Here is a 27,980-nt window from a genome sequence, read left to right as displayed (position 1 = left end):
TTAGATTTTTGTTAACCAAAGGTATTACAGGATGTGAGTTAGGTTGCAGATCAGCCATGATCTCATTCAATGGCGGAACAGGCTCGAGGAGCTAAATGGCCTATTCCTGTTCCTATGTTCCTAAGATTCTGAGAGGGCTTGACAGGGTTGATGCTGAGAGGTTGTTTCTCCTGGCTGGAGAGTTTAGAACTTGGGGGCATAGTTTCAGGATAACGCAGCGGCCATTTAGAACTGAGATGAGGAGACATTTCTTCACTCGGAGGGTTGTGAATCTTTGAAATATTATACAACAGAGGGCAGTGGATGCTCAGTTGTTGAGTATTTTTAAGTCTGAGAGCAATAGATTTTTGTACTCTAGGAGAATCAAGGGATATGAGGATCGGGCGGGAAATTGGATCAGCTATGATCTTATTGAATGGCGGCGTAGGTGCGAGGGGCCGTATGTTCTAGCTCCTATTCCTTATCACAGAATCACAGAAACCCCACAGTGCAGATAGAGGCCATTTCGGCCCATCGAGCCTGCACCGACACATATCCCACCCGATCCCTGTATTTAATCCCCCTAACACTAAGGGTCAATTTATCATAGCCAATCAACCTAACCTGCACATCTTTGGACTGTGGGAGGAAACCGGAGCACCCGGAGAAAACCCACGCAAACACAGGGAGAATGTGCAAACTCCACACAGACAGTCACCCGAAGCCAGATTTGAACCCGGGTCCCTGGCGAGTGAGGCAGGTGTGGGGATCCAGGACTTGTCAAACAGTTACGAGGTTCTTGCAACCTGTGTGGGTGAGAGCAGGGACTGCAGGGAGGATGAGCAAACCGACCACGGCACTGTAGTACAGGGGACCATTCAAGTAGGGCGTGTAAAAAGGAATGTCGTAGTAGTAGGAGACAGCATAGTTAGGGGGATAGATACTGTTCTCTGCAGCTGAGAGCGTGAGTCCCGAAGGCTGTGTTGCCTGCCCGGTGCCAGTGTTAAGGACATCTCCTCAGGGCTGGAGAGGAACTTGAAGTGGGAGGGGAAGGATCCAGTTGTCGTGGTCCATGTAGGTACCAACGACATAGGTAAGACTAAGAAAGAGGTTCTGCTGAGGGAATATGATCAGCTAGGTCTAAATTAAAAAGCAGAACCACAAAGGTAATAATCTCTGGATTACTACCTGAGCCACGAGTAAATTGGCATAGGGTCAATAAGATCAGAGAGTTGAATGTGTGGCTCAAAGATTGGTGTGGGAGAAATGGGTTTCGATTCATGGGGCAGGGGAAAGAGGGAGCTGTTCTGTTGGGACAGCCTTCACTTGAGCCATGCTGGGACCAATGTCCTGGCGAATCAAATAACTAGGGCTGTAGATAGGGCTTTAAGCTAAATAGTTGCAGGGGAGGGTTCAAGCGAGGGAAAGTTTAGCAAGTTAAAGAGAAAGGACAAGGCAATAGTGCAGGGTAGCGATATGGGCAATGAAAACCAGAGTGTGACAGGAAGGGACAGAGCGTACAAACATAACAGTGCACCAGCAAATAAGGTCAGAGTAGGGAAAAATGATAAAAAGACAAAATTAAAGGCTGATTATCTGAATGCGCACAGCATTCGTAATAAGATAGATGAATTGACGGCACAAATAGAAATGGGTATGATCTAATAGCCATCACAGAGACGTGGTTGCAATGTGACCGAGGCTGGGAACTGAATATTCAGGGGTATTTGACATTTCGGAAAGAAAGATAGAAAGGAAAAGGAGGTGGGGTAGCTCTGTTAATAAAGGATAGATCAGTACAATAGTGAGAAATGATCGTGGCTTGGAAGTTCCAGATGTAGAAATAGTAAGGGAAAGAAGGCCTCCTAACAGCAGCTGCACTATTACAGAGTATAAATCAAGAAATAATGGAGGCTTGTAAGAAAGGTACTGCAATAATCATGGGCGGTCTTAATCTTCATATAGATTGGACAAATCAAATTGGCAAAAGCAGCCTTGAGGATGAGTTCATAGAGTGTATTCGGGACAGTTTCTTGGAACAATACATTGTGGAACCGACCAGGGAACAGGCTATTTTAGATCTGGTAATGTGTAATGAAACAGGATTAATTAATGATCTCATAGTAAAGGATCCTCTAGGGAAGAGTGATCATAACATGATAGAATTCCACATTCAGTTTGAAGGTGAGAAACTTGTGTCTGAAACTAGAGTATTAAACTTAAATAAGTGGACTGGGGAAATAGATTAGAAGGTAAGACAGTAGAAAGGCAGTGGCAGACATTTGAAGAGGTAGTTCATGACTCTCAACAATGAGATATTTCAGAGAGAAAGAAAGACTCGAAGAGAAGGATAAACCAACCATGGCTAACCAAGGAAGTTAACGATGGAATCAAATTGAAAGAAAAGGCATACAATGTTGTAAAGATTAGCGGTAGGCCAGAAGATTGGGAACATTTTAGAAACCATCAAAGGATGACTAAAAAAATAATAAAGTGGGAGAAAATAGCTTATGAGAATAAACTAGCAAGAAATATAAAACTGACAGTATGAGCTTCTATAAGTATATAAAAAGGAAGAGAGTAGCTAAGGTAAACATTGGTCCCTTAGAAGACGAGACTGGGGAAATAATAATGGGAAACAAGGAAATGGCAGAGGCACTGAACAAATATTTTGTATCTGTCTTCACAGTAGAGGACACTAAAAACATCCCAGTAATAGTAGAAAATCAAGGGGCAAAAGGGAGGGAGGAACTTAAAACAATCACTATCACTAGAGAAAAAGTGTTAGGCAAACTTATGGGTCTAAAGGCTGACAAGTCCCCTGAACCTGATGGCCTGCATCCTAGGGTCTTAAAAGAAGTGACTACAGAGATAGTGGATGCATTGGTTGTAACCTTCCAAAATTCCCTTGACTCTGGAAAATTCCCTGCAGATTGGAAAACTGCAATTCAAAAAAGGACAGAGACAGAAAGCAGGAAACTACAGGCCAGTTAGCCTAACATCTGTCATTGGCAAAATGCTCAAATCCATTATTCAGGAAGTAGTAGCAGGGCATTTAGAAAATCAAAATACAATCAAACAGAGTCAGCATGGTTTTATGAAAGGGAAATCATGTTTGACAAATTTATTAAAGTTCTTTGAGCAGGTAACGAGCAGGGTGGATAAAGGAGAAACAGTTGATGTTGTGTACTTGGATTTCCAAAAGGCATTCGACAAAGTGCCACATAAAAGGTTACTGCATAAGATAAGAGCTCATGGTGTTGGGGGTATATATTAGCATGGATAGAGGATTGGCTAACTAACAGAAAACAGAGAGTCGGGATAAATGGGTCATTTTCAGGATGGCACTCTGTAACTAGTGGGGTGCCACAGGGATCAGTCCTGGGGCCTCAATTATTTTCAATCTATATTAATGACTTGGATGAAGGGACCGAGTATACTGTTGCCAAATTTGCTAATGATACAAAGATAGGTGGGAAAGCAAGTTGTGAGATGGACATGAATGGCTCGATTTTGCCATTGGGGGCAGGCTGGGGTGTGTCAGGTGGTTTTCGTGTCAGGACCCCGACTCCGATGTGAAGTGGGAAAAAAGTGCAATTTTGCCCCAATTGGGCACTTGATTTCCAGCGTGTGGAAACCCCTGGCCCAATGAGTCTTTTCATACAAAACGTCACCTCCGATGACATCATCAATGCTGCTGGATTTAAGGCCTGCAAGCAGCCTTGCTTATTCTGGAGACTTTAAACTTCATGCCCATTGTTGTGATCGCTTCATTCAGCAACTATGTCCACCAGTAGGCCAAAGTGTGCTCCAAGGTCCGATGAGGCCTCCATCCAAGCTCTGATGGAGGGAGCAAGATGAAATAAGGAGGTGCTCTTCCCTTCCTCAGGGAGGAAAAAGCCTCCCCAGCAGACTAAAGCTGTGTGGCTGCAAGTGGCTCAGGAGGTCAACTCAATCTCTATGTGCCGCAGAACCTGGTTGCAGTTCAGGAAGAGGTTTCATGACCTTCTCCGCACAGGAAAAGTGAGTATGACTTTCCCATCATGCTCAATCTGATCCCCATCGCCTCTCATCACCAGCACTCTGCTTTGCCAACCTCTTCCTCGACATCCCACTTGACACTTACATCCCTGCACCCTTACCCATTCCCTCTCTCTCTACGGTTACATTCAATTAACTATTCGACCATGCAGCCCTCACACTCCCTATTCACTGTGATGCAATGACAACAACTTACAACACACAGGGAGGGCCCTTTGTCTCCTTCTAAGCATCTATGCTATTGATTCTCTACACTCACTCCTTAGTCTCACTCAAACTCCACTTGTGTCCCTCATTGCAGGAAAAGAGAGCCCACAATAAGAGGGAAAGAGCGAGGACAAGAGGAGGGTCACCCTCTGTAGCCCAGCTCACCACCTCGGAGGCGGCGGCCCTGAAATCGCGGGTGTCGAGGAAGATTTGCAAGTGGGGGACGGACAGACGGGCGCATCACAGCAAGCTGGTGACAGAATAGTTTGGCATCTCTCTCATTGACATTGCATGAGTGACTGATGATGATTCTGATGCTCTAACAGATTGACTTCTGATCATCTGCACAATTCAATGTGCATGCAACTTTTACCTCACATCTCTAACTCTTTCCTTTACTCCCCCACAGGACCATCGACAGCTCCTATCCCCACTGTCGAGGAGGAACAGCCTGAGCCTCATGACTCCTCAGAGGAAGCTGCAACCTCTGAGGGCGCAGCATCAGCAGAATTCAGAGCACCCAGCACCAGCGCAGACATTCATTCCTCGGTGGGACCTTCGAGATAGAGTAGTGTTGTCACCTGGTGTATCTCAGATCACAAGTGAGTATCAGCAGATGGTGGAGACAGGGACAGCAGTGGAGAGTCCTCGTCGGAGGGCGCAGGACTCTGCCAGCTCGGCTCAGCTGCATGTCGACCCTATGCCTCCGGGTCCATCCAGAAGGAGAGCCGTGCTGGAACTCCAGGAACAGTTGCAGGAGTCTCTGGCAGGTTTTGTCTCCATGGTCGCTGCGAGTGTGGAGCGAATGGAGGAGTCCATCGCGAACATGAGCAGAGCCTTTTTGGAGGCATTGGCGCATGAACGCATCACCACGGAAAGGGTGGCAACCTCCGTGGAAAGGATGGCTATGGTAGAGGAGAGAATGGCTACGGCCATGGAGGAGCTAAGTCGCCAGAGTGTTGAAAACATGGTCATTGTTCAGAATAGACTGACATCTCTTGAGGAGCGATGGTCAGCTATTGAGCATAGAAAGCAGACCTTCATGGAAATCCTCTGGAGTAGGACTTCCAGTGCAGAAACAGGTCCTCATGGCCCCCCTGAAGTGCAGAAAGTTGCTGTCAAGCCACTTGCTAGCTCTGAAGTGGGGCTGACCCATGAGAGCGATGTTGGTGGCAGACAAGGAAGTGGGGGCTCATCGCCAAGCACTCACACGACCATGCCACTGCAAAGCCCTCGGCCAGAGCCCCACCAGAGTCCACACCCAACTGAGATGGGCGTCTCAGCCCCTGCACAGCCGCAGGAGGAGCAGACTGTTGCCGAGCCCTCACAGGCTCGCAACCGCAGAGGACGCCCACCAAAGGTGTCGAGACAGGAGCAGCAAGAAAATGAGCACGGGGCCTCCACATCTGCTGAAGCCACAGGGGAAGCACCACGTAGGAGCACGCGTAAGAAGAAGATATAACACAAGTAGTCAAAAGAGTTGTCACTTGGGTGTTCTGTTGTATTTTTTTTTGACAAGCCATCCTTGTAATGTGATGATAAACAGATTTGATGGCAAACTGTTGAAGTTGTGACCTGTGTCATCTCGCAAATGGGATTTCCACATTGAGGGCTTAGGGCGACTTGCAATTGTCAGTATGGTGGTCAGAGTGATAGGAATCCGCAGGTTCTTGTCCATTGTGGATGCTCTGGTAAGAAGGTGCGAGACAAAGGGCTCGATTTTGCCAGGCCTGAGTGTAATGTTATCTTATATCGTAGTATTAAGAGGCTTACGAGTAGGTATCGTTGACTACTCTTTATTAGGTCTTGCGTCAGTGCCAGCTCGTGTAGTACTGCCGCATGGCCAAGATGGCTTCCTATTTATCCGACTGCCGTCAAGCAGCTGTCTTTACTACAGCTATCGTCAAGCAGCTGTCTTTACTGCAGCTACAGTTATCTGTACATCTTTCCCCCTCAACGATGACATAAACAGTAAACACCATAACATAACATAACACATAGAACACATATTAACAACATATAAAAACAGTCAGTGTAACTACTATTAATTACTATTAACAACATGTAAAAACTGTCAGTGTAACTATACCTTGCAATAACTGCCGGTACATATAAACACTACCCACACCCAGAAGTCCATTAGCTGTTTACAGTCTTTCCCTTGTCTACAGGTCAAGTCTAACGACAGGCTTTCTGGTGCGCTGTGACCTGCGTAGCTGAGCGGGTATTTGCTGGGCCAACCCAGTTGTGTCCATTAAGTTCATGTCTGTACCACACGGATCCCTTGTCTCATTGTCACCCCTGTGTACTTCATCACTTTGTGGCATTGCCCTCGTCTCCTCGTCACTCTGTCGGATTTCCATCATCAGCTCATCCTCTCTGTCTTCCTGCGGCTGATAGGTCTCGGTGGTTTTCAGTAGGTGCTTCCTGTTTCTGCGATACACATTGCCATTTTCTGTCATGACACTGTATGACCTGTGTAGTGTCCGTGTGTTGATAGAGACACTGAAGACAGGAGTTGGTTCATAGGTGTTTACTAAGCAAAGTCTGGAGGGGTACTAACGGATATAACACAATATACAGGCTTATATAGCCCGAGTGGCCATTACCGGCATTACAGCACACATGGGGCTCTTAAAGGCACATACACTACAACCTGGGGGCAACCTGTTGTAGAACGGTGGCTCTTTGATTCCATGACCCAGGCCCTTCAATGCAAACTACATCCTTCTCCTGTAGAGGCACTAGTGCAGTGGTTGTGTGGTCATGGAGCGTTTTTTGTTTCCGCTGAAGTTTCCGGGCCTTGTCTGCCCATACTTCATCTCTGTGATCAGGTGCGACATGCCTGGGAAGTCGAGTACGGATTTTGCGACCCAGTAAGTGCTCAGCTGGAGACTTGCCACTTTCCAGTGGGGCTGCCCTGTACGACATCATGGCCAGATATGGGTCAGTGTTGCTGTGTGCTGCTTTCTTTCATAGTCTTTTCATAATCTGCACCCCCTTCTCTGCTTTTCCATTGGCTTGAGGCTGGAGCGGGCTGGAGGTTACATGCTTAAACTCATACTCTGTAGCAAACGACTGAAACTCATGACTGGCACAGGGAGAGCCATTATCAGAGAGCAGAGTTAGAGGGATGCCCTGCCTGGAAAAGATTGACTTCAGGTGAGTTATCACAGCTCTTGATGTGGTGCTGGGTAGGAGAGCAATCTCAGGATAATTAGAGTAATAATCAATAACTAACAAATAGTCTTTTCCTTCGTAGTGAAAAATATCAGTTCCTACCTTTTCCCAAGGTTGTGATGGGAGCTCTGTGGTAATGAGGGGCTCTTTTGTTTGCTTGTAGTGATACTCCTGACATGTAGCACACTCACTGATCATCTGGTCAATATCAGAGTTCATGTTTGGCCAGTAGAGTGCTTCACGTGCTCTCCTTTTTGACTTTTCCACACCCAGGTGCCCTTCATGTATCCTGTTAAGCATTTCTCGTCGCATAGAGATGGGCACTACAATCCTGTCACACTTAAGCAGTAGTCCATTGACCACAGAAAGCTCAGACTGAATATGATGATATTTGTAATGATCAGTAACATGTCATTCTGGAATGGTACACTAGGTGGAGCTGTATGTTGCTATATGTTTAGCTGTATATATAAGAGTGGGCTACCCACGATGCACTAGGCTACCCAAGATGGATGCTGTACAGACGTCCACATGGCATGAATAAAGTGACTAGCTCAAGCTAGCTGTTCATAATGAAAACAACTAGTTATTAATGAACATAACAATATTGTTTACATGACCCTTTCTTCCAACCCTCTTGAAGATTTCTCATCACTTTCCTCAGAACAGGGTCCTTTGATGTCTCTGTGGCTATCTTTGATAGTTGTTCCTGTGAGGCAGGCAATGCTGCATAGACCATATCCACAGGAAGGTCCACATCCTCTTCTGTTTCACTGTTTTGTGTGGCACGAGGCGCAGCCCTGGATAGTGTATCTGCAATGAACATTTGTGTCCCTGGCACATATGTGAGCTCAAAATCATAACATTGTAGTCTCATCATTAGGCGCTGTATCCGTGATGACATGTCACACAGATTCTTTTTTCCGATCCCTAGCAGTGGCTTATGGTCAGTTTCTTGGATAACCTTGGGAAGTCCATAGATGTAGGTATGAAATTTTTCACACCCAAATGCCAAGCCCAGGCACTCCTTCTCTATTTGCGCATACCGGCACTCTGTAGCCGTCATGGAGCGTGACGCATATGCCACTGGTCGCCATTCTCCTTCATCTTCCTGTAGAAGGACAGCCCCTAATCCATCCTTAGAGGCATCTGTGGACACTTTTGTCCTCTTTTCAGGGCAGAAGAACTTCAGCAGGGGTTCACTTGCTAGAATGTGTAGCAGCCCCTTCCATTCATTCTCATGTTCATGTCCCCATTGGAACTCTGTCTCTTGGTGCAGCAGTTTTCTCAACTGAGCGGTTTTCACTGCCAGATTTGGAATGAATTTCCCTAGGTAATTAACCATGCCAAGGGCCTGCTGAACCCCTTTCTTGTCCTTCGGTTTTTCCATGTCATGTATGGCCTTTACCTTTGACTTGTCTGGCTGAATCCCTTCTGCAGAAATCTTGTCCCCGAGGAATGTGATTTCATTGACGCTGAACTGACATTTGTCTTTATTTAGTTTGAGTCCATACTGCCGTATCCTCTGAAGTGTTTTTTCCAGTCTGGTGTCGTGCTCCCCCTGAGTGGAGCCCCATACTACCAGATCATCCATGTACACCCGCACACCATTCAGGCCCTCGATGATTTGCTCCATTGCTCTGTGGAAGATTTCTGGGGCGGAGCTAATGCCGAAGGGCAGGCGCTGGTAAGAGTATCGACCAAACGGGGTGTTAAAGGTGCACAGCTTAGTACTCTCTTCATCAAGTTTCAGCTGCCAGAATCCATGCGAGGTGTCCATCTTGGAGAAGAATTTTGCTCCTGTCATTTCGCTGACTATTTCCTCTCTCTTTGGAATTTGATAGTGCTCTCTTTTTATATTAGCGTTAAGGTCCTTGGGATCCATGCAGACACGCAATTTATCAGTCTTTTTTGAATTGACGCAAACCATGGAATTTACCCAGTCAGTCGGTTCCTCAGTCTTCTTTATGACACCTAGTCCCTCCATGCGGTCTAGCTCTTTCTACAGTTTCTCACGGAGGGCCACCGGAACTCTCCTGTGTGCATGAATCACAGGTTGTGCGTCATCTCTCAGTTTGATGGAGTATGTAAAGGGCAGTGCTCCGAAACCCTGAAATACATCCGCGTACTTGTGTGTTATAGCATCATGCTTTATATTTGTACTGTCTTGGGGGGCACTCTGCACACAGTTCAGTTCATTAATAGTATAGACTCGTTTTACCAAGCCCAAATCCACACATGCCTTATCCCCCAACAGTGACTCATGTCCTTCAGGCACTATAACAAACGTCAATGGGTGAATGTGATTTTTTACCTTAACATTCAGCCTACACGTTCCTTTTGTTTCAATACTTTGTCCATTGTACGCCTTCAAAGCCACTGTCTTGTTCAGTATTTTTGGTCTCACTTTGAGATTCCGTGCATCACTCCAGCTTATGAGGTTTGCCTTAGCACCTGTATCTAGCTTGAAGGGAACAATGGTGCCATTTACCAGCAAGGGGGCTGTCCAAGCTTCAGTCTTTAGTCCTACGGAATGTACTTCCTTTTCCATATCTTTACCCTGTTTTAAGTCATTTTGCACCATTCCAACATACAAAGTTTCTGATTCCATGTCTTCAGTCTCAATAGCATGCACTGTCTTTTTACCTTTGGTTTTCTCTTCCCAAAAGCACATTTTAGCAAAGTGATTCCTGCCTTTACATTTTGTGCAGTTCTTCCCATAAGCCGGACACTGTCTTGCCACGTGTCTATTGCCGCACTGTCTGCAATCGTATGGTGTCATAGTCCTGAACTCTGTGCGCCCTCTTGTGTCCCTTCTGTGTACTACATCCACTGGTAGGTTGTCCAGTCCCAGCGCTCTCACGCCCGTTGCTGTAGTTCTCCCATCGAATTTTTGCGTGTGCATGGCTGAGAGTTCACTAGCATGACATATTTTTACTGCAGCATCCAAAGTTAAGTCATTGTCCCTAAGCATTCTCTCCCTCACCTTCTTGTCAAGTATTCCGAAAACGACCTGATCGCGTATCATCGATTCCTTCAAGTCTCCAAAGTTACGTTTGTGCTTTTGTTTTTAAGTCCATCAGAAAAACATCAAAGGATTCTCCTTGCTTTTGCCCGCGGGAGTGAAAAACAAATCTCTCGAACGTTTCATTCTTTTTAGGTGTGCAGTATTTATCAAACAAATCTATCACCTTGTCCAGATCATTTTTGTCACCTTCAGCTGCGAACGTAAATGTATTATACAGCTCGCTTGCCTGCGAGCCAGCCACTGTTAGCAACAAAGCTACCTTACGTGTTCCAGAGCTAGTTGTGGCGTCGATCGCTGTGAGGTAAAGAAGAAAGCGTTGTTTGAATTTGTGCCAATTTTCGTCCAGATTTCCTTCAAGTTGCAGGCTAGTCGATGGTTTTATCCCTTCCATTGTTGTAGTATGCCCGTATCGTGCGTTCTATAAATCCTGGTACCATGTAATGTTATCTTATATCGTAGTATTAAGAGGCTTATGAGTAGATATCGTTGAATACTCTTTATTAGGTCTTGAGTCAGTGCCAGCTTGTGTAGTACTGCCGCATGGCCAAGATGGCTTCCTATTTATCTGATTGCCGTCAAGCAGCTGTCTTTACTACAGCTACCGTCAAGCAGCTGTCTTTACTACAGCTACAGTTATCTGTACACCGAAGAGGCAGGATTGGAGGGGTGTGAGGTGTTAAAATCGCAAAAAATGGTGGGCAGCTCCGATCCCACTTCCAGCCCGCCTCCGAGCAATTTTCCCAGAATCAGGGTTTCAGACCCTGTTTCCATCCCGCCTCCAAGAGGAGGGATAGGCCCTTAACAACCAGTTGATTGCCTCAATAATCCCATTTTGAGAGGCCTTTCTGATTTTAACACATTTCCCCCATCCTGCACGTCTCCTCTGGAACACACCAGTTAATCCTGGTGGCCTCACAAGTGGATTGCTTACTAACAGCTGCAGCTCCACCATTAAAAAGGAGTTTTCACCAATGATCATTTGCAGCTGGCAGAACTTTGTTGTCTCAGGTCTGGGGGAGCTTTTAGCAGGCATACTCATTGTTGTGGAAGTTTGGAGCCTGACACCCATCTCCAGTGTGACCTCCTGGGAAACCCCTCTCCCCACCTTGACTGAGTGCTTCCTCAACTGAGGCATATACCAGAAGCATGGAAACCATTTATTTCCTTTCCTTCTGGACATCAGAGTCGGACGAAGACCAGCCGTGGCAGCAGCAGAACCATGACCAACAGCAGCAGCAACAGGAGCGCCAAGCTGCTGCTCACCCACCTAAAGCTGCACAGGCCAGAAGGCACCAGCGCGCGACTACATTGCTGCCCGGGATGCAAGGGACGCACTCATCTTGGCCAAATTTGGTGAGCCTGCACAATCAAACACTTTGGGCAAGAATTTGGCAGATGGAGTATAATGTGGGAAAATGTGAAGTTATCCACTTTGGTAGGAAGAATAGAAAAGAAAAATATTATTTAAATGGAGAAAGACTATAGAATGCGGCGGCACAGGTGGATTTGGATGTCCTCATACATGAAACACAAAAAGTTAACATGCGGGTGCAGCAAGTAATTAGGAAGGCAAATGGAATTTTGGCTTTTATTTCAAGGGGGAGAGAGTATAAAAGTAGGGAAGTCTTGCTACAACTGTACAGGGTGCTGGTGAGACCACACCTAGAGTACTGCATACAGTTTTGGTCCCCTTATTTAAGGAGGGATATACTTGCATTGGAGGCAGTTCAGAGAAGGTTCACTAGGTTGATTCCTGGGATGGAAGGGTTGTCTTATGAGGAAAGGTTGAGCAGGTTGGGCCTATACTCATTGGAGTTTAGAAGAATGATACTTGATCTTATTGAAACATATAAGACTCTGAGGGGTTGGACAGGGTAGATACTGAGAGGATGTTTCCCCTCATGGGGAAATCTAGAACAAAGGGGCATAGTCTCAGAATAAGGGGTCGCCCATTTAAGACAGAGATGAGGAGGAATTTCTTCTCTCAGAGGGTCGTGAATCTTTGGAATTCTTTACTCCAGATAGCTGTGGAAGCTGAGTCATTGGGGCAGAAATTCCGATCCCTACGGGTGGGTATGCGCTGTGTACCCACCCGTAGGGACATTGGAAATGCCAGTTTCAGGCATGTACTACGCATGCGCTGGAAACTGGCATTTCCGAGCTCTTGACAGATCCTCCAGTTGTGCTGGAGCAGGGCCTCTGCAGGAGGAGAGTTCCATTTTTTAGACCCTCCGCCCGCAAGGCCTGCTTTTACCAGGATAAGAGTTGAAAAAAGTAAAAAAAAAAAAAATCCACTAATTTATCATTTAAAAATACTTTAAAGGTAAGTTTATTTTTAGCCCCATTAAAAACTTTAATTTTTTTTTCAAAAATTTTAATTTTTGTTTAAAATAGTTAATTTATGTAATTTATAGTAATTTTAAAAATGTGCTTTTTTAAAAAATTTATTTGAAGTTTTACTATGTTTTGAGGGTGATCTCTAGTCATATATTTGACAGGTCTTCCTGTCAAATCTATGAATGGAGATTCCCTTCTCTCATTGGCCCCCCATGGCCCACGTGATCCCAGGGACGCTGCGAACCGCCTGCGCCTCTGGGATACGTGGGCCCTGCCCAGCAACAGAACTCTGCGCCTCCCGGGAGCCCTCCGGTCCAAGCGCAGATTTTTCCAAATCGCAGCCCTCCGCCCGCGGGAGGCCTGCGAACGGAATTTCTGGGCCATTGAATATATTCGAGGTTGTGATAGACAGATTTTGGAGCAACATGGGAGTCAAGGGTTATGGGGAACAGGCAGGAAAGAGGAGTTGAGGCCAAAATCAGATCAGCCATGATCTCATTAAATGGCGGAGCAGGCTCGAGGGGCCAAATGGCCTGCTCCTGCTTCTTATGTTCTAGAAGGACAAGGGCAGCAGGTGCATGGGGACACCATCACCTCCAAGTTCCCCTCCAAATCACACACCATCCTGACTTGGAAATATATCGCCATTCCTTCATCACCACTGGGTCAAAATCCTGGAACCCTCTGCCTAATAGCACTGTGGGAGTACTTTCACCACAGGGACTGCAGCGGTTCAAGGCGGCGGCTCACCACCATATTCTTAAGAGCAATTAGGGATGGACAATAAATGCTGGCCTTGCCAGCGATGCCCACATTCCAGGAGCGAATAAAAAAACGTTTTTATGCATTAGCCTTCTTACAAACTACACTAGAGATATCTGCACTGTTAGACCATTAAACATTGGGAAAATTGAAGCCATTGTCTTTGGCCACCAGCACAATATCTGTACCCTTGCCATCAAATCTATCCCCACCCCCTGGTTGAACCAGACTTTGTAACCTCAGCATTATTCCTATTTAACCCAGAGTTGAGTTTCCAAACCCATATATTCTCCATTACAAAGACCATCTACTTCCATCTCCATAACAATACCCACCTCTGCCCCAATTTTAGTTCTTTGCTGCTGAAACACCTGATTCATTCTTTGAAACCTCCAGACTCAAGAAATTCCAGTGTGCTTTTGGCCAGATTCCCATCCTCCACCTCTGTAAACTTCAGCTCATTCAAAACCCTGCTGTCTGTATCCTATCCCGCACCAAGTCCCCATCACCTCTCTCCTTGCTAACCTATCATGGCTACCGGTCTCTCAACACCTCCAATTTAAAATTCTCATCCCTGTGATTAAATCCTTTCATGGGTTTGCACTTCGCTATCTCTATAACCTCCAGCCCTGCAATGCCCCCAGAATTCTCCATTCTTCTGACTCTGTCCTCTTGCATGCCCCTCCCTTCACACAACCATTGGTGACCATGCCTTCAGCCATTTCAGCCACGTGCTCTGGAATTCCCTCCCTTAACCCCTCTGTCTTCACCTCCCTCTCCTCCTTTAAGACTCCTCAAAACTCATCTCTTTGACCAAGATATTGGTCACTCTTCCTAATATCTCCTTCACTGGGTCAGTGTCCATTTTTGTCCAATTATGCCTCTATGAAGTGTCTTGGGAAAGAAGGGTCTCACATATGAATAAACTTCCAGGTAGGGTAATGGAGATGAAAACCTTGTAATCTTTTTTAAAAAAACAATTGGATGCTGAAATGGGAGTACTTTAGGATCTTTCTGGGCAGAGGAATTCAGGTGAACTGAATTACCTTATGATCTTTAGATTTTGCAGTGAGAACTATATTCTATATATGCTGCAGCAAACATCAGTTTTTCATTCCCAGTTGGGTATGGAGCAAGGACAGCAGTGCACTGACAAGTAGGGCAATGTTAACTTATCCCACCCGGTGGGAAATTGAATGTTGTGGGTTCACCACCCATTTTACACTTTTCATGATTTTGCACTCCATAATTTCAATTGAGAGTAAAATCACAGTGTAAAAATACCCCCAAAACGACCTCACTGATAGTCCACTGAAGACTGAAGTCATTAATCGAAGGCTGACTAACGTCGCACATCAAGGCAAATATTAGGATCTTTGAGCTTTTCTGATTACTGCATTGCCAGGACATTTAGAGCTAGGAGATTGCTTCCTTTTCAATTGTTTCCTTTACTTACCCTGACTAAGGCTTTTCACCTTAACATGGGTGCCATTTTTGCTTGTTTATTCTGGATTAACAAGTAGTTAGAGGAAGGTCAGCCGCAGCAGCAGTAGCAGCAGCCTCAACAACCAGTCTGAGCAGCAGCTGGGCCTCTTAGAGCATAGTAGATGAGGGGGACTGCTCGTAGAAAGGCCTTACCCAGCTCACAAGCTCTATAGACTGAGTCACTTTCCTGAATGTCAGTGAGGAACATTGCATCAGGAGGCTGCATTTCACCAATCAGGCAGTTTAAATCTGTGCAGCATCCTGCAGCAGGACCTGCTGGATGACTGGGCCATGCTTTGCCAGTGCCTCTGAAAGTCAGCACTGCCATGAAAAGACTCTAGGGAAGAGATAGCAGAGGCATTACTACGCATATTTAATAATTAGTTAGATAAAGGTGTAGTGCCAGAGGACTGGCAGATAGCTAACGTAATACCGATATTTAAGAAGGGGGATAGAACATTTCCAGGGAATTATAGAAGTCACACAACACCAGGTTATAGTCCAACAGCTTTATTTGAAATCACAAACTTTCGGAGCGCTGCTCCTTCTTCAGGTGAAGTGGAAAAATGCATAAAGACACAGCTTATATAGTCAGAGAATCATGTCAGATGTAACCTGTAAACATCTGACATGATTCTCTGACTGTATAAGCTGTGTCTTTATGCATTTTTCCACTTCACCTGAAGAAGGAGCAGCGCTCCGAAAGCTTGTGATTTCAAATAAAGCTGTTGGACTATAACCTGGTGTTGTGTGACTTCTTACATTTGTCCACCCCAGTCCAACTCCGGCATCTCCACACCAGGGAATTATAGACCAGTCAGCTTAACATCAGTGGCAGGAAAAATAATGGAATCCCTACTAAAGGAGAAAATAGAAGAACATCTAGAAACCAAAAATACAATAATGAATAGTCAGCATGGATTTCAAAATGGAAAGTCTTGCTTGACCAACCGCACTGAATTTTTTGAAGAGGTAACAGAGAGAGTAGACAATGGTAATGCAGTAGATGTCATTTATCTGGATTTTCAAAAGGACTTCGCTAAGGTACCCCATAATAGACTGATGAACAAGGGCAGAGAATGCGGAGTCAGGGGACAAGTAGCAGATTGGATTGCTGGATGGCTTCCGGACAGAAAGCAGAGAGTAGGAGTAAAGGGTAGCTATTCAGAGTGGCAGAAGGTGGGTAGCAGTGTTCCACAACGATCAGTGCTGAGACCACTGCTGTTCACAATTTACATTAACGATTTAGACTTTGGAATCAAAAACACAATTTCTGAATTTGCGGATGACACCAAATTGGGGGAATAGTCAATACTGAGGAGGACTGCAACAAATTACAGGAGGACATTAATAAACTTGCAGAATGGGCATATAATTGGCAAATGAAGTTTAACACAGAAAAATGTGAGGTATTACATTTTGGTAGGAAGAATAGGGAGACCACTTATCACTTGGAGGGTGCGAGTCTAGGTGAGGTAGAGGAACAAAGGGATCTCAGAGTACAAATACACAAATCACTAAAGGTTGCGACACAGGTTAGCAATGCCATAAAAAAAGCAAACCAAGTACTGTACAAGGGTTTATTTCTAGAGGTATAGTATTGAAAATTCGGAAAGTTATGCTAAACCTGTATCGAACCTTGGTTAGACCACACTTGGAGTACTGTGTAGAGTTCTGGTCGCCATATTATAAAAAGGATATAGAGGCACTGGAGAGGGTGCAAAGAAGATTTACAAGGATGATACCAGAAATGCGAGGGTATACATATCAGGAAAGGATGAACAGGCTGGGTCTCTTTTCTCTTGAAAAAAGGCTGAAGGGTGACCTAGTAGAGTTCTTTAAAATTATGAAAGGTTTTGATAGAGTGGATACAGAGAGAATGTTTCCACTTGTGGAGAAGAGCATAAGATAGTCATCAAGAAATCCAATAGGGAATTCAGAAGAAACTTCTTTACCCAAAGAGTGGTGAGAACTTGCTACCAGAGGGAGTGGTTGAAGCAAATCGTATAGATGCATTTAAGGGGAGGTTAGACAAGCATATGAGGGAAAAAGGAATAGAGGGTTATGCGTATAGATTTAGATGAGGAAAGGCAGGAGGAGGTTTGTGTGGAGCATGAATGCTGGCATGGACTGGTTGGGCCGAATGGCCTGTTTCTGTGCCATACATCCTATGTAATCCTATGTAAACTTTTTCACCTTAGGCACTTCCAGGCTGCAGCAGAAGACATTACCCACATCTCCCAGTATGCAGTGCACATCTGCATTAAGCAGGTCACCATTATCCTCTTAACCAGAGCCAATCAGTACATTACTTTCCCAATTGATGCCAACAGAATAAGAAAGCTCTGGGATTTGCAGCAGTGGTCGGCTTCCCTTGTATACAGGACATCATTGACTGCACGCATGTAGGTTTCAGGGCACCAAGGGATGAATCAGGAGCTTTTCTTAACATCTATCGTTCCATCAATGCCCAACTGGTGTGTGATCACCGACAAAGGATCACTCACCTTGTGCCAGTTTCACTGGCAGTTGCCATGATGCTTTCATCCTGAGACACTCATTTGTTCACCCACTATTCCACCACTCCAGGAATGTCAGAAGGTGGCTGCTAGGGAACAAGTGATACCCAGTCATTCCTGGCTGATGACACCCATTTGCAACCCTACCACACCTGAACAGCACAGGTACAATATTGGCCGTGGGACCACCAGGAATATCATTGACAACACCATTGGCATCTTGAAGCTAAGGTTCTGGTGCTTTGATTGGTCTGAGATCTCCTTGTAATATGGCCATATCATGGTACAGTAATGTGCTACATTCTGCACAACATGGCTATGCAACGAGGATTGGAGTTGGAGCAGGCAGAGCAACAGCAAGAGGCATCATCCGATGAGAAAGAATTGGGTGAACCGGAAGAAGGAGGGGCAGCACAATGTCTGGCAGCAAGAGGTCGGGGAGCGGTTGATCTCTCAATGCATTTTTTGACTTGCTCAATCCACTCACCTGAAAAATGACAAGAAGCCCGTTTGCATTAACAGTCCTTGTTACCTCCTTTATCACTCCCTTCATCTGCATTAAAGAACTGTCAAACTAGTCAGACAACCTCCGTATCAGTATCATTCTGACAATGCAGACTAACTAGCTGCATTGAAAAGAGACTATTTAGCAAACTCCCAAATGTTTAAAAGGGGATGAATTTATTTACAAACAGAAGATTGAGCTAAAATCTCTTGATTTCAAGTGTTCAACCCAAACTGCTTTGCTTTACAAAAGATTTCCTCATTCTTCTAACTCTATGAGGTGGCTTCAGCAGAGATGGTGAAAAGCTGCTGATCATGTAGGGACCCTTGAGATGACTGGCCAGTGAGTACTGGGTGCTCGAGCCTGAGAGGACCTGCCTGCAGACTACTGCATTTTGGCTTCTGCCGGTGCAGTCTGGCCAAGCTGGCTTTCTGACACCATACTGGGTATTGGTTGAGAGGGGTGGCGAGGGAGCAAACGTGCGGACATTCTGAGAGAGGCCAACTTCCGCTGCACCACTATCACTCCCATGGGACTGGGCTCATCACTTCCACTAATCTGAGGGAGAGCAGATGAAAGCCCCACTTGCTTCACAAATCTTTCCAAGGTGAGCATCTGCCTCTCTAAAATGGACGTCTGTCTATCTGAGGCAGAGCACATACTTGAATGCAAAGTCTGCATGGCAGACATTTGAGATTCCACCAAAGCTGCAAAGCCTGTGAACATGGTCTCCTTTTGTGAGGGTTCGGCTGCAGCAGTCCCTGGAGATGGCCACACTCTTCAAGGTACACTGCAGAGTGTGGATTCTGTACAACATGACGCCACTCAAGCTGGAAGTGAACACCTCATAAAACTACTTCTGTAAGGCAAGTAGTTTTCTTCTCATTGCTGGGTCCCTGAAGTCCTCCTCAGCAGAGCAAGGCGAGGAGCTCGCCCTCCGACAAGCTATCTCATGGGCTGTCCCTGTCACCAATACCTGCTCCTGCACACTACATCACCAAGTATAGACATCTCTACCTCTCTCTAACCCAGCTACCATACCAATCTCTGTGCTGATGCGTGAACATAAGATAAGAACATAAGAATTAGGAGCAGGAGTAGCTCATACGACCCCTTGAGCCTGCTCCGCTATTCAATAAGTTCATGGCTGATCTTCGACCTCAACTCGACTTTCCCACCTGATCCCCATATTTCTTGATTCCCCTAAAGTCCAAAAATGTATCTGTCTCAGCCTTGAATATACTCATGATTCAGTATCCACAGCCCTTTGGGCTGGAGAATTCCAAAGATTCACAATTCCTCTTCAACTCAGTATTAAATGGCCACCCCCTTATCCTGAGACCACGCCTCCTAGTTCTAGATTCTCCAGCCAGGGGAAACAACCTCTCAGCATCTACCCTGTCAATTCCCCTCAGCATCTTATATGTCTCAATGAGATCGCCTCACATTCTTCTAAACGTCAGAGAGTATAGGCCCAATCTACTCAATCTCTCTTCATATGACAACCCTCTCATTCTAGGAATCAATCTAGTAAATCTAGCTTGGGCATGCTGGAGCACGTGACAGCACTGTAGCTATTGAGAAGTTATGAATTATGATGGATGCTAAACAGTTGCAGAAGACATGCATCAAATTGTAATTTGATGTCGTCAAGCTGGCTGAATGAGCATTTTTCCAATGCTTAATGAAGGGCTATGTAATTGTTAGAGACCCTAGTCAGTGAAGCCCCCAGCCTCAAAATGCCCAATGCACACAGCTTTGGAAGACCCAAAAATTTCCATTGTTGCTGCTCCAGCTTGCTGAGGATCCTGCGATTAGCTGGCACTCTACCCGGTCTTGCTCCTCTCACGATTATGTGCAGTTTTGTCCTGCAGAAAGAGAGGGTAAGAGCTAGTAAGTGGCTACTAGAAAGAGAGTGCAGATGTGTGGGGCTTGTGCTGGTAATGCATATGCAGAGAGGGAAAAGAATAAGAATCAAGCAGGATGAAAATGTGTTGAATGGGAAGCAAGTGTCTGGAGTATGAAGTGAGGAAGAAGTCCTGAGAGAAGTTGGTGATAAGCTAGTAAGTGAGAGGAGAATACTGCTAGTGGTTGGTGTGAATGGGAGCAAGGAATGAGAATGAGAGGTTGCAATGAGAATGAGATGTGCTGTAGTGTGGCCTGGTGCTGGGTGATGAAAGACGTGACAAAGGGAAAGGAATTGTTGAGAGTAGCGGGGGAGGGAGGTGAAGCACTGGGGCCATGTATTATACAGACTGGGATAAATGAAGAGCAGTACTCACCCTTTTATTGAAATATACTTCCTGCACTGTATCAAGGTCATGGGGGTGACAATCCTGGAGCTGACAATCTCTGAAATCTCTGTCTATGTCTGCTGGACAGAGAGTTTGGTAACCCACCTAGCACTGCTGGGGAATAAGAGTTCACTCCTCGCCCTCACCTTTTCCACAAGCACCTTCAGGAAGGCTTCTGCGAACCTGGAGGCTTGCCTGCTACTTATTTCAGAGAAGTTTCTTCTTCCAGCACTGTGGAACGGAAGAAGCCAGAAGAAAAAAAAAAGTCTTGCATTTATATAGCGCCTTTCATGACCTCAGCATGTCCAAATGCCAATTAAGTACTTTTGAAGTGTAGTCAGTATTGTAATGTAGGAAACTCAGTGGCCAATTTGCACATGGAAAGTTCCCAGAAACAGCAATAAAGTAAATTACCAGATAATGGCCTAGAAATTCAATAGCATGTTAAAATGCACATTAAGGGGATGATGCGCCAATAACCCATGTTAGTTGCTAGTAGTGCAGTCAGCATGGGAAATCTGTGCTGCTGACTCATTTTAATGATCAGTGCATGCAGCCAGCACTACCAATGTTCATTGGCTGCACGCCTATCGTCTTGAAACCATGGCCTTCTGACTTAGAGACGTGAGTACTGAGCCAAGACTGATATGTATCGCCAGACATTCATTGTCGCTGGGTCAAAATCCTAAAACTCCCTACCACCATTGTGGGAGCACTTTCACCACACAAACTACAGCAGTTCAAGAAGAAGGCCCACCAACACCTTCTCAAGGGCAACTAGGGATGGGGGAGGATAGTGATAGATTTCAAGAGTACTGAGAGAGGCCGGAATGGGCGGACACGTGGCAGATGAAATTTAACGCAGAAAAGTGTGAAGTAATACATTTTGGTAGGAAGAACGAGGAGAGGTAATATAAACTAAAGGGTACAATTTTAAAGGGGTGCAGGAAGAGAGAGACCTGGGGGTATATGTGCACAAATCATTGCAGGTGGCAGGGCAGGTTGAAAAAGTGGTTAAAAAAGCATACGGGATCCTGGGCTTCATAAATAGAGGTATAGAGTACCAAAGCAAGGAAGTTATGATGAACCTTTATAAAACACAGGTTCGGCCTCAACTGGAATATTGTGTCCAATTCTGGGCACCGCACTTTAGGAAGGATGTGAAGGCCTTGGAGAGGGTGCAGAAAAGATTTACAAGAATGGTTCCAGGGATCAGGGACTTCAGTTACATCGATAGACTGGACAAGCTTGGGTTGTTCTCCTTAGAGCAGAGAAGGTTGAGAGGAGATTTGATAGAGGTGTTCAAAATCATGAAAGGCCTAAACAGAGTAGATAGAGAGAAACTGTTTCCATTGGTGGAAGGGTTGAGAGCCAGAGGACACAGATTTAAGGTGATTGGCAGAAGAACCAAAGGCGACATGAGGAAAAACTTTTTTTACGCAACGTGTGGTTAGGATCTGGAATGCACTGCCTGAAAGGGTGGTGGAGGCAGATTCAATCATGGCTTTCAAAAGGGAATTGGATAAGTACCTGAAGGAAAAAAATTGCAGAGCAACAGGGAAAGGCCAGGGGAGTGGGATTAGCTGAAGTGCTCTTGTCGAGAGCTGGCACGGGCATTATAATTTCTCCTGTCTTAGCCTCTAAGGGACCCACGTTTATTTTCGCTAATTATTAATGCAAATACCAACACTGTTTTGTTTGCATTTTTCCAGGAGTTATTGGAAATGGATACTTTCAATCTTCCAGACACTTCATTCCTGCAATCAGTGACATGATAACAAAACTTGTTGTCACTAGCAGAATCCTCTGGCAGTGGACAAAGGTACTGACACTGTTGTAAATGGTTAGTTTTTTTTAAATGCACTGAGGATGTTATGAACATAAAGGAATAAAATGTCAGATCAGACACATTACTCAAGAATACAACAACTTACATATTTAATGTAAAAAAGCTTATCAAGCATTTCACCGAACAAAACGAGAGCGTATGCCAAACTATAGAGCAAGAGATTAGGTGGGTGACTGAAAGCTTGGTCGACTGGATGGATTTTGAGAAGCTTTTTAAAGGTGTAGAGAGGTAGAGAGTTGAAGGGGTTTAGGTTAAGAATTCCAGACAGCAGGGCTATTCTGGCAACAATGATGGTGCAAACGGTTGAGTGAAAGAAAAGACATTCCATTTATATGGTGCCTTCCACAACCGCAGGATGTCTCAAAGTGCTTCACAGGCAATGAGGTACTTTGAAATGTTGTAATGTAGGCAAAAAGGCCAGAATCAGAGGGCTGGTGTGTAGGAGGAGATAGAGGACTGGAAGTTGCAGAGAGAGAGTGAGATTAAGCCATGGAGGATTTCAAGATGATTTTACATTTGAGGGTTGTTTTTTCTGTGCTTTGCACCTAGGTAACACTTATTCCTCATATGCAAAGCACAGGAAAAAAGGACACGAAGCTGGGTCTCCACTGCCTTTATATTGCCTCAGGATCTCTGGAGCTTCTTCTGAGGGAGGCAGAGTGCTGTGCCTATAATAGGTGCAGGATAAGTGTTGTAATGGGAGTGGGGATGGAGGGGCCCTTTTTGCCTCATTTTCCTGTTTGCTCCCCAGTGGGGAGCCCGTCACTGAAGGAGGCGAGACCAATCAGGAAAAATTGAACATGGTGGGGCTCTTTTCTCTAGAAAAGACAAGGCTGAGGGGTGACCTAATAGAGCTCCTTAAGATTATGACAGGGTTTGATAGAATCAAGGGGCTGGATTTTCCCAGGTCCCACCCGGAAAGTCGGGTTTCCCGGCACACTGGAGTTTTAACGTGCCATGTGAAGGGTGGGTTCCCTGCCCCGAAGACAGCCTGATTGACAGGCTGACTTCCAGTCGTGCAGGGAACGTGGACCAGGAGGCCACAGGACAAGGTGAGTGCTGGGCCCAGGATGGTTGGGCCGGGGCGGGTTACAAGCCGTGGGGGAGGGTGGGGGGAGAGGGGAGTCCGATCCCCCGGGGGAGGCCGATCCCCTGGGAGAGGGGTCCGATCCCCGACTCCGGGGCTGAGTCGCGATGCCAGTGGGGGGAGGGGGTGCGGGGGCGTGCCAGGGCACAGCGGGGTCCGATCCCTAGGGTGAGTCCAATGCCCGACCCCAGGGAGGGGCAGGCTGATGGTGGGAGAGCTTGGGGGGGGCAGGAGGAAGCACCCCTGCTCCTCCCGGCCCACCAGGATCGCTCCCCGAGGCTGAGGCCGCCTCGTAGCAGTCACCGGGAATCCCGAAGTTCAGGATCCCCGGCTGCCTGAAGTAAAACCTGCATAGCAGGTAAAAGTAGAGGCTTCAGACCGCCGCCGCCCCCCCCCCAGCGTCCCTCCTGAGTGAAAGGTGAAAGTGGGCAGATTGAAGTCAGCTTTTACCGCCACCCACCACCCCCCCCCCCACACCTCCAAACCACCCGTTCTTACATCTGAAAATTCCAGCTATAGAATCATAGAAAATTATGGCACAGAAGCAGGCCATTCAGACCATCATGTCTGTGCCAGCTGAAAAAGAGCCACCCAGCCTGATCGCACTTTCCAGCTCTTGGTTCGTTGCCTTGCAGGTTACTGCACTTTAAGTGCATACCCAAGTACTTTTTAAATGTGATGAGTGTTTCTGCCTCTACCACCCTTTCAAGCAGTGCACTCCAGACCCCCACCACCCTTTGGGTGAGGAAATTTCTCCGCAAACCCCCTCTAATTCTTCTACCAATTACTTTAAATCTATGCCCCCTGGTTATTGACCTCTCTGCTAAGGGAAATAGGTCCTTCCTATCCACGCTATCTAGGCCCCTCATAATTTTACACACCTCAATTAAATCACCCCTGAGCTTCCTCTGTTCCAAAGAAAACAATACAAGCCTATCCAATCTTTCCTCATAACTAAAATTCTCCACTCCTGGCAACATCTTCGTAAATCTCCTCCATACCCTCTCTAGTGCAATCACATCTTTTCTGTAATGTGGTGACCAAAACTGTACGCAGTACTCTAGCTGTGGCCTAACTAGTATTTCATACAGTTCCAGCATAATCTCCCTGCTCTTATATTCCATGCCTTGGCTAATAAAGGAAAGTATCCCGTATGCCTTCTTAACCACCTTATCTCGCTGTCCTGCTACCTTCAGGGATCTGTGGACCTGCACTCCAAGGTCCCTCTGTCCCTCTACACTTCTCAGTATCCTACCATTTATTATGTATTCCCTTGCCTTGCTAGCCCTCACCAAATGCATTACTTCACACTTCTCTGGATTGAATTTAAATTTGCTACTTTTCTGCCCACCTGACCAGTCCATTGATATCTTCCTGCAGTCTACAGCTTTCTTCCTCACAATCAACCACACGGCCAATTTTTGTATCATCTGCAAACTTCCTAATCATGCCCCCTACACTGAAGTCTAAATCATTGATATATACCACAAAAAGCAAGGGACCTAGTACTGAGCCCTGTGGAACCCCACTGGAAACAGCCTTACAGTCACAAAAGCACCCGTCGACCATTACCCTTTACTTCCTGCCACTGTGCCAATTTTGGATCCAACTTGCCACTTTTCCTTGAATCCCATGGGCTTCTACTTTCCTGAAAAGCCTGCCACATGGAACCTTATCAAAAGCCTTGCTAAAAGCCATGTAGGCTACATCAAATGCACTACCCTCATCAGCAAAATTCAATTAAGTTAGTCAGATACAACCTTCCTTTAATAATCCATGCTAACTGTTCTTGATTAATCCGTGCCTTTCTAAATGATGATTTATGCTATCACTCAGAATTTTTGCCAATAATTTGCCCACCATCAAGGTTAGGCTGACTGGCCTGTAATCACTCAGTCTATCCCTTTCTCCCTTTTTAAACAATGGTACAACGTTAGCAGTCCTCCAGTCCTCTGGCACCACCAAAACAAAGTGCCATAAATAAGATAGTTACCAATAAATCCAATAGGGAATTCAGGAGAAATTTCTTTACCAAGTAGAATATGGAACTTGCTACCACAACGAGTACTTGAGGCGATTAGCAAAGATGCATTTAAGGGGAAGCTAGATAAGTACACGAGGGAATAAAAGGTTATGCTGATAGAGTTAGATGAAGAGGCGTGGAAGGAGGCTCGTGTGGAGCATAAATGCCGGTGACATGAATCAGTCATTCATGAAAGAAAGACTTATGAAATAATACTGAGCGGCCTATGGGTGGCGCTGTCCAGGGAGAGTATAAAGACTGCACGGGCCCAGCTTGCGCAGGACATTCTCAACAGGAACTAGTGAAGGACACAACTAGACCTCCATGTTGTAAAACAGTTGATTAAAGCTTTGTTTAACGCTTAGACCAAGTGCCTAGTATTTTTCTTACATCAGCCGGCATGGACCAGTTGGATCAAATCGTCTGTTTCTGTGCAGTACTTTCTATGTAATTCTATGATCGTAGGAATGGAAGGGCAGGCAGTAAACACACAGGTGCAGAAGGCAATCCCCTTTTTTTCTAGGTAGTTTATTTCTGGACAAATTGGAGCTTACAATGGATGGAGAATGGATGGCCAGTAAGAACAGCTTTGCAGTAATTGAGTATAGAGGTAACAAAACCATGGCTGAAGACTTCAGCAGAAGTGGGGCGGATGAATTAATGAAGGCAGACAATATTGCAGAGATGGAAATAAATGCTGTTCATCATAGATAGTATGAAGGGCTTAAAGATAATTTCTGAGGGCTATAAATTTGTTATAGCCAAGGAATGGGCGGTGTTAGGACAAAAGATGGTGAATTAGCGCCAGCCGAAAAAGCTCCAGACTGCACGCAAAATTCATTCTCACTGCTCAATAAAATGATTGGAGTCTTAAATCAAGTTTAAAAACCCAAGCTCATTGTCATTACACTCAAAGGCTTATATTGGGTGCAGTCTAATCACAACTCATGATTGCCACAGGCTTTTTTCACCAGTTAAAGGGGAGGTTCATGATGCTGCAGCACCTCATTCCCAGCATTGTTGGCTGTACAGCTGCCTCAACAACCATAAAGAAGAAGGACAAGGAGAAGGAGCACTTATTTACAAATCCTCATAGCAGATCGCCACCCCAGGGAGAGGGCCCGCAGGTTTTCCCATGAAGCTTTGGAGGCATTGGTTTTAGTGCTGGAGAGAAGGCGGGCAGTCCTGTACCCACCAACTGGCAGGAGGTCCTTGCCACAAGTAAGCCGCACTATGTGGAAGGAGGTGGCGCACCACATCATGGACCGCCCATCCGGAAGTCCGATTGTCTGGCTGCCTCCTCCTCGTCCTCTTTCTCACTGCCTATGCTCCCTCCACCGTAGATCCTGGAGAGCGAGGTGGCATGCCAGTACAGCCCCCATTAATCATACCAAGTGTTGCAGTTTGAATCTTTTAAGAATAAATGTAGCTACTTTGTACTTGCCACAACCCTCCTGATACCAAAGAACCTTGAAATTACACAATGGCCCAGTAATTCCGGGCACAACGCGTGAGTACGGATGGGATACTCACGCGTGTGCCCGGAGGAATTGCCGGTATTCAGCATGCACAGCGCATGCGCTGGAAACCGGCATTTCCTGTCCTCTGACCCAAGGGGTTAAGAGGCAGAGCGCGCGCGACTGCACAGGCAGCGCGTGCGCAGTGAAATTCCTTTTTTTTTTCCCCCAGAGTTGCCCGAGTGTAAAGGCCTCCGGTCTTTACGCGTGGAAAAACCAGACGTAAGTATTTAGTTTTTCAGGTAAGTGGGCTTTTAGTACAATGTAGAATTTTTTTTTCCACAGGTTTGTTATTTTTAAAGAATTTACAGGATAGTAAGTTTAGTTTTAGACACTATTTTTTTTTAATTTATTTTTTTCAAAAAATTGATTAATTGTTTAAAACATTTTTTAAAACTTATTTATAGTTAATATAATCAGTGGGATGTTTTTTAAAATTTTATTTAAAGTTAAAGTAGTGTTTTGGCAGCCCATACTTTTCATGAGTTTGACAGCTCTTACTGTCAAACTCATGAATGAGTTTCCCCTCCCCTGATTGGCAGCACAGTGCTCACCTGATCCCAGCCGGCACATCGCACTAATTATGCCGTTGGATCAGGTAAGTACAGCGCGCCAGCATCTGAACCGGGCCAGTGACAGGAAATGCGAGCAGGCCCGGGCTTCAGATGTCGGCGCGCAGGGTGAGTGCACATCGGGGGCTTGCACGCGCGGCAAGACCCCGATCCTAATTTCAGGGCCAATGAAACTGTTGCAGTGGCTGAAACTAACAAAAAGCTACTAAAACTACACTAACCTGACAAGTGCGAGTGATTAATGATGATCCCTTTAAATAACATCCCTGCAACCAGCTTCCTGGTGCTGTACACCAGCTCACCCTGTCGGTGTTTACGCCAGGCAGTAAGGTAAATGGCTAAAAGCAATTTGTGAAATCAGGCATTTCAGGGAGCGTTGCACACTCACTAATGTTACGATCTCCCTGGCGTTGAGGTCCCCGGTGATAGCTGTGACCAGCAGCGCTACGGGGGTCCCGATTTGACATGCGCCGCTGGATTCACCTCGTCCTGTTGGACTGGTCTCACCGCCGCATTAATGCCATCTACTGGCACTAACAAGCAGTGCTAAGGGGATGAATTTTTCCCCTTCTGGGTCAAAAGGCATCAAAGATTC

At 45.8% G+C, this 27,980-nt stretch overlaps 1 protein-coding gene across 1 annotated transcript in view; it reads left to right on the top strand.

The window, feature by feature from the left end:
• Positions 1-27,980, top strand: part of LOC147113152 (dynein axonemal heavy chain 8-like) — a 1,456,516-nt gene that overhangs the window by 724,675 nt on the left and 703,861 nt on the right. Inside the window, exon 30 of the mRNA XM_085998053.1 lies at positions 22,050-22,159. Within this exon, the coding sequence (XP_085854179.1) occupies positions 22,050-22,159 (110 nt within the window). The remainder of the gene's footprint in view (positions 1-22,049; positions 22,160-27,980) is intronic.

The sequence above is a fragment of the Somniosus microcephalus genome, chromosome 9 (assembly GCF_052327205.1).
Source record: "Somniosus microcephalus isolate GS21.2 chromosome 9, FLI_Smic_1.0, whole genome shotgun sequence".
Lineage (NCBI taxonomy): Eukaryota > Metazoa > Chordata > Chondrichthyes > Squaliformes > Somniosidae > Somniosus > Somniosus microcephalus.
Note: the sequence above shows the minus strand (reverse complement) of the source record. Positions and strands in the feature narration are given on the sequence as shown.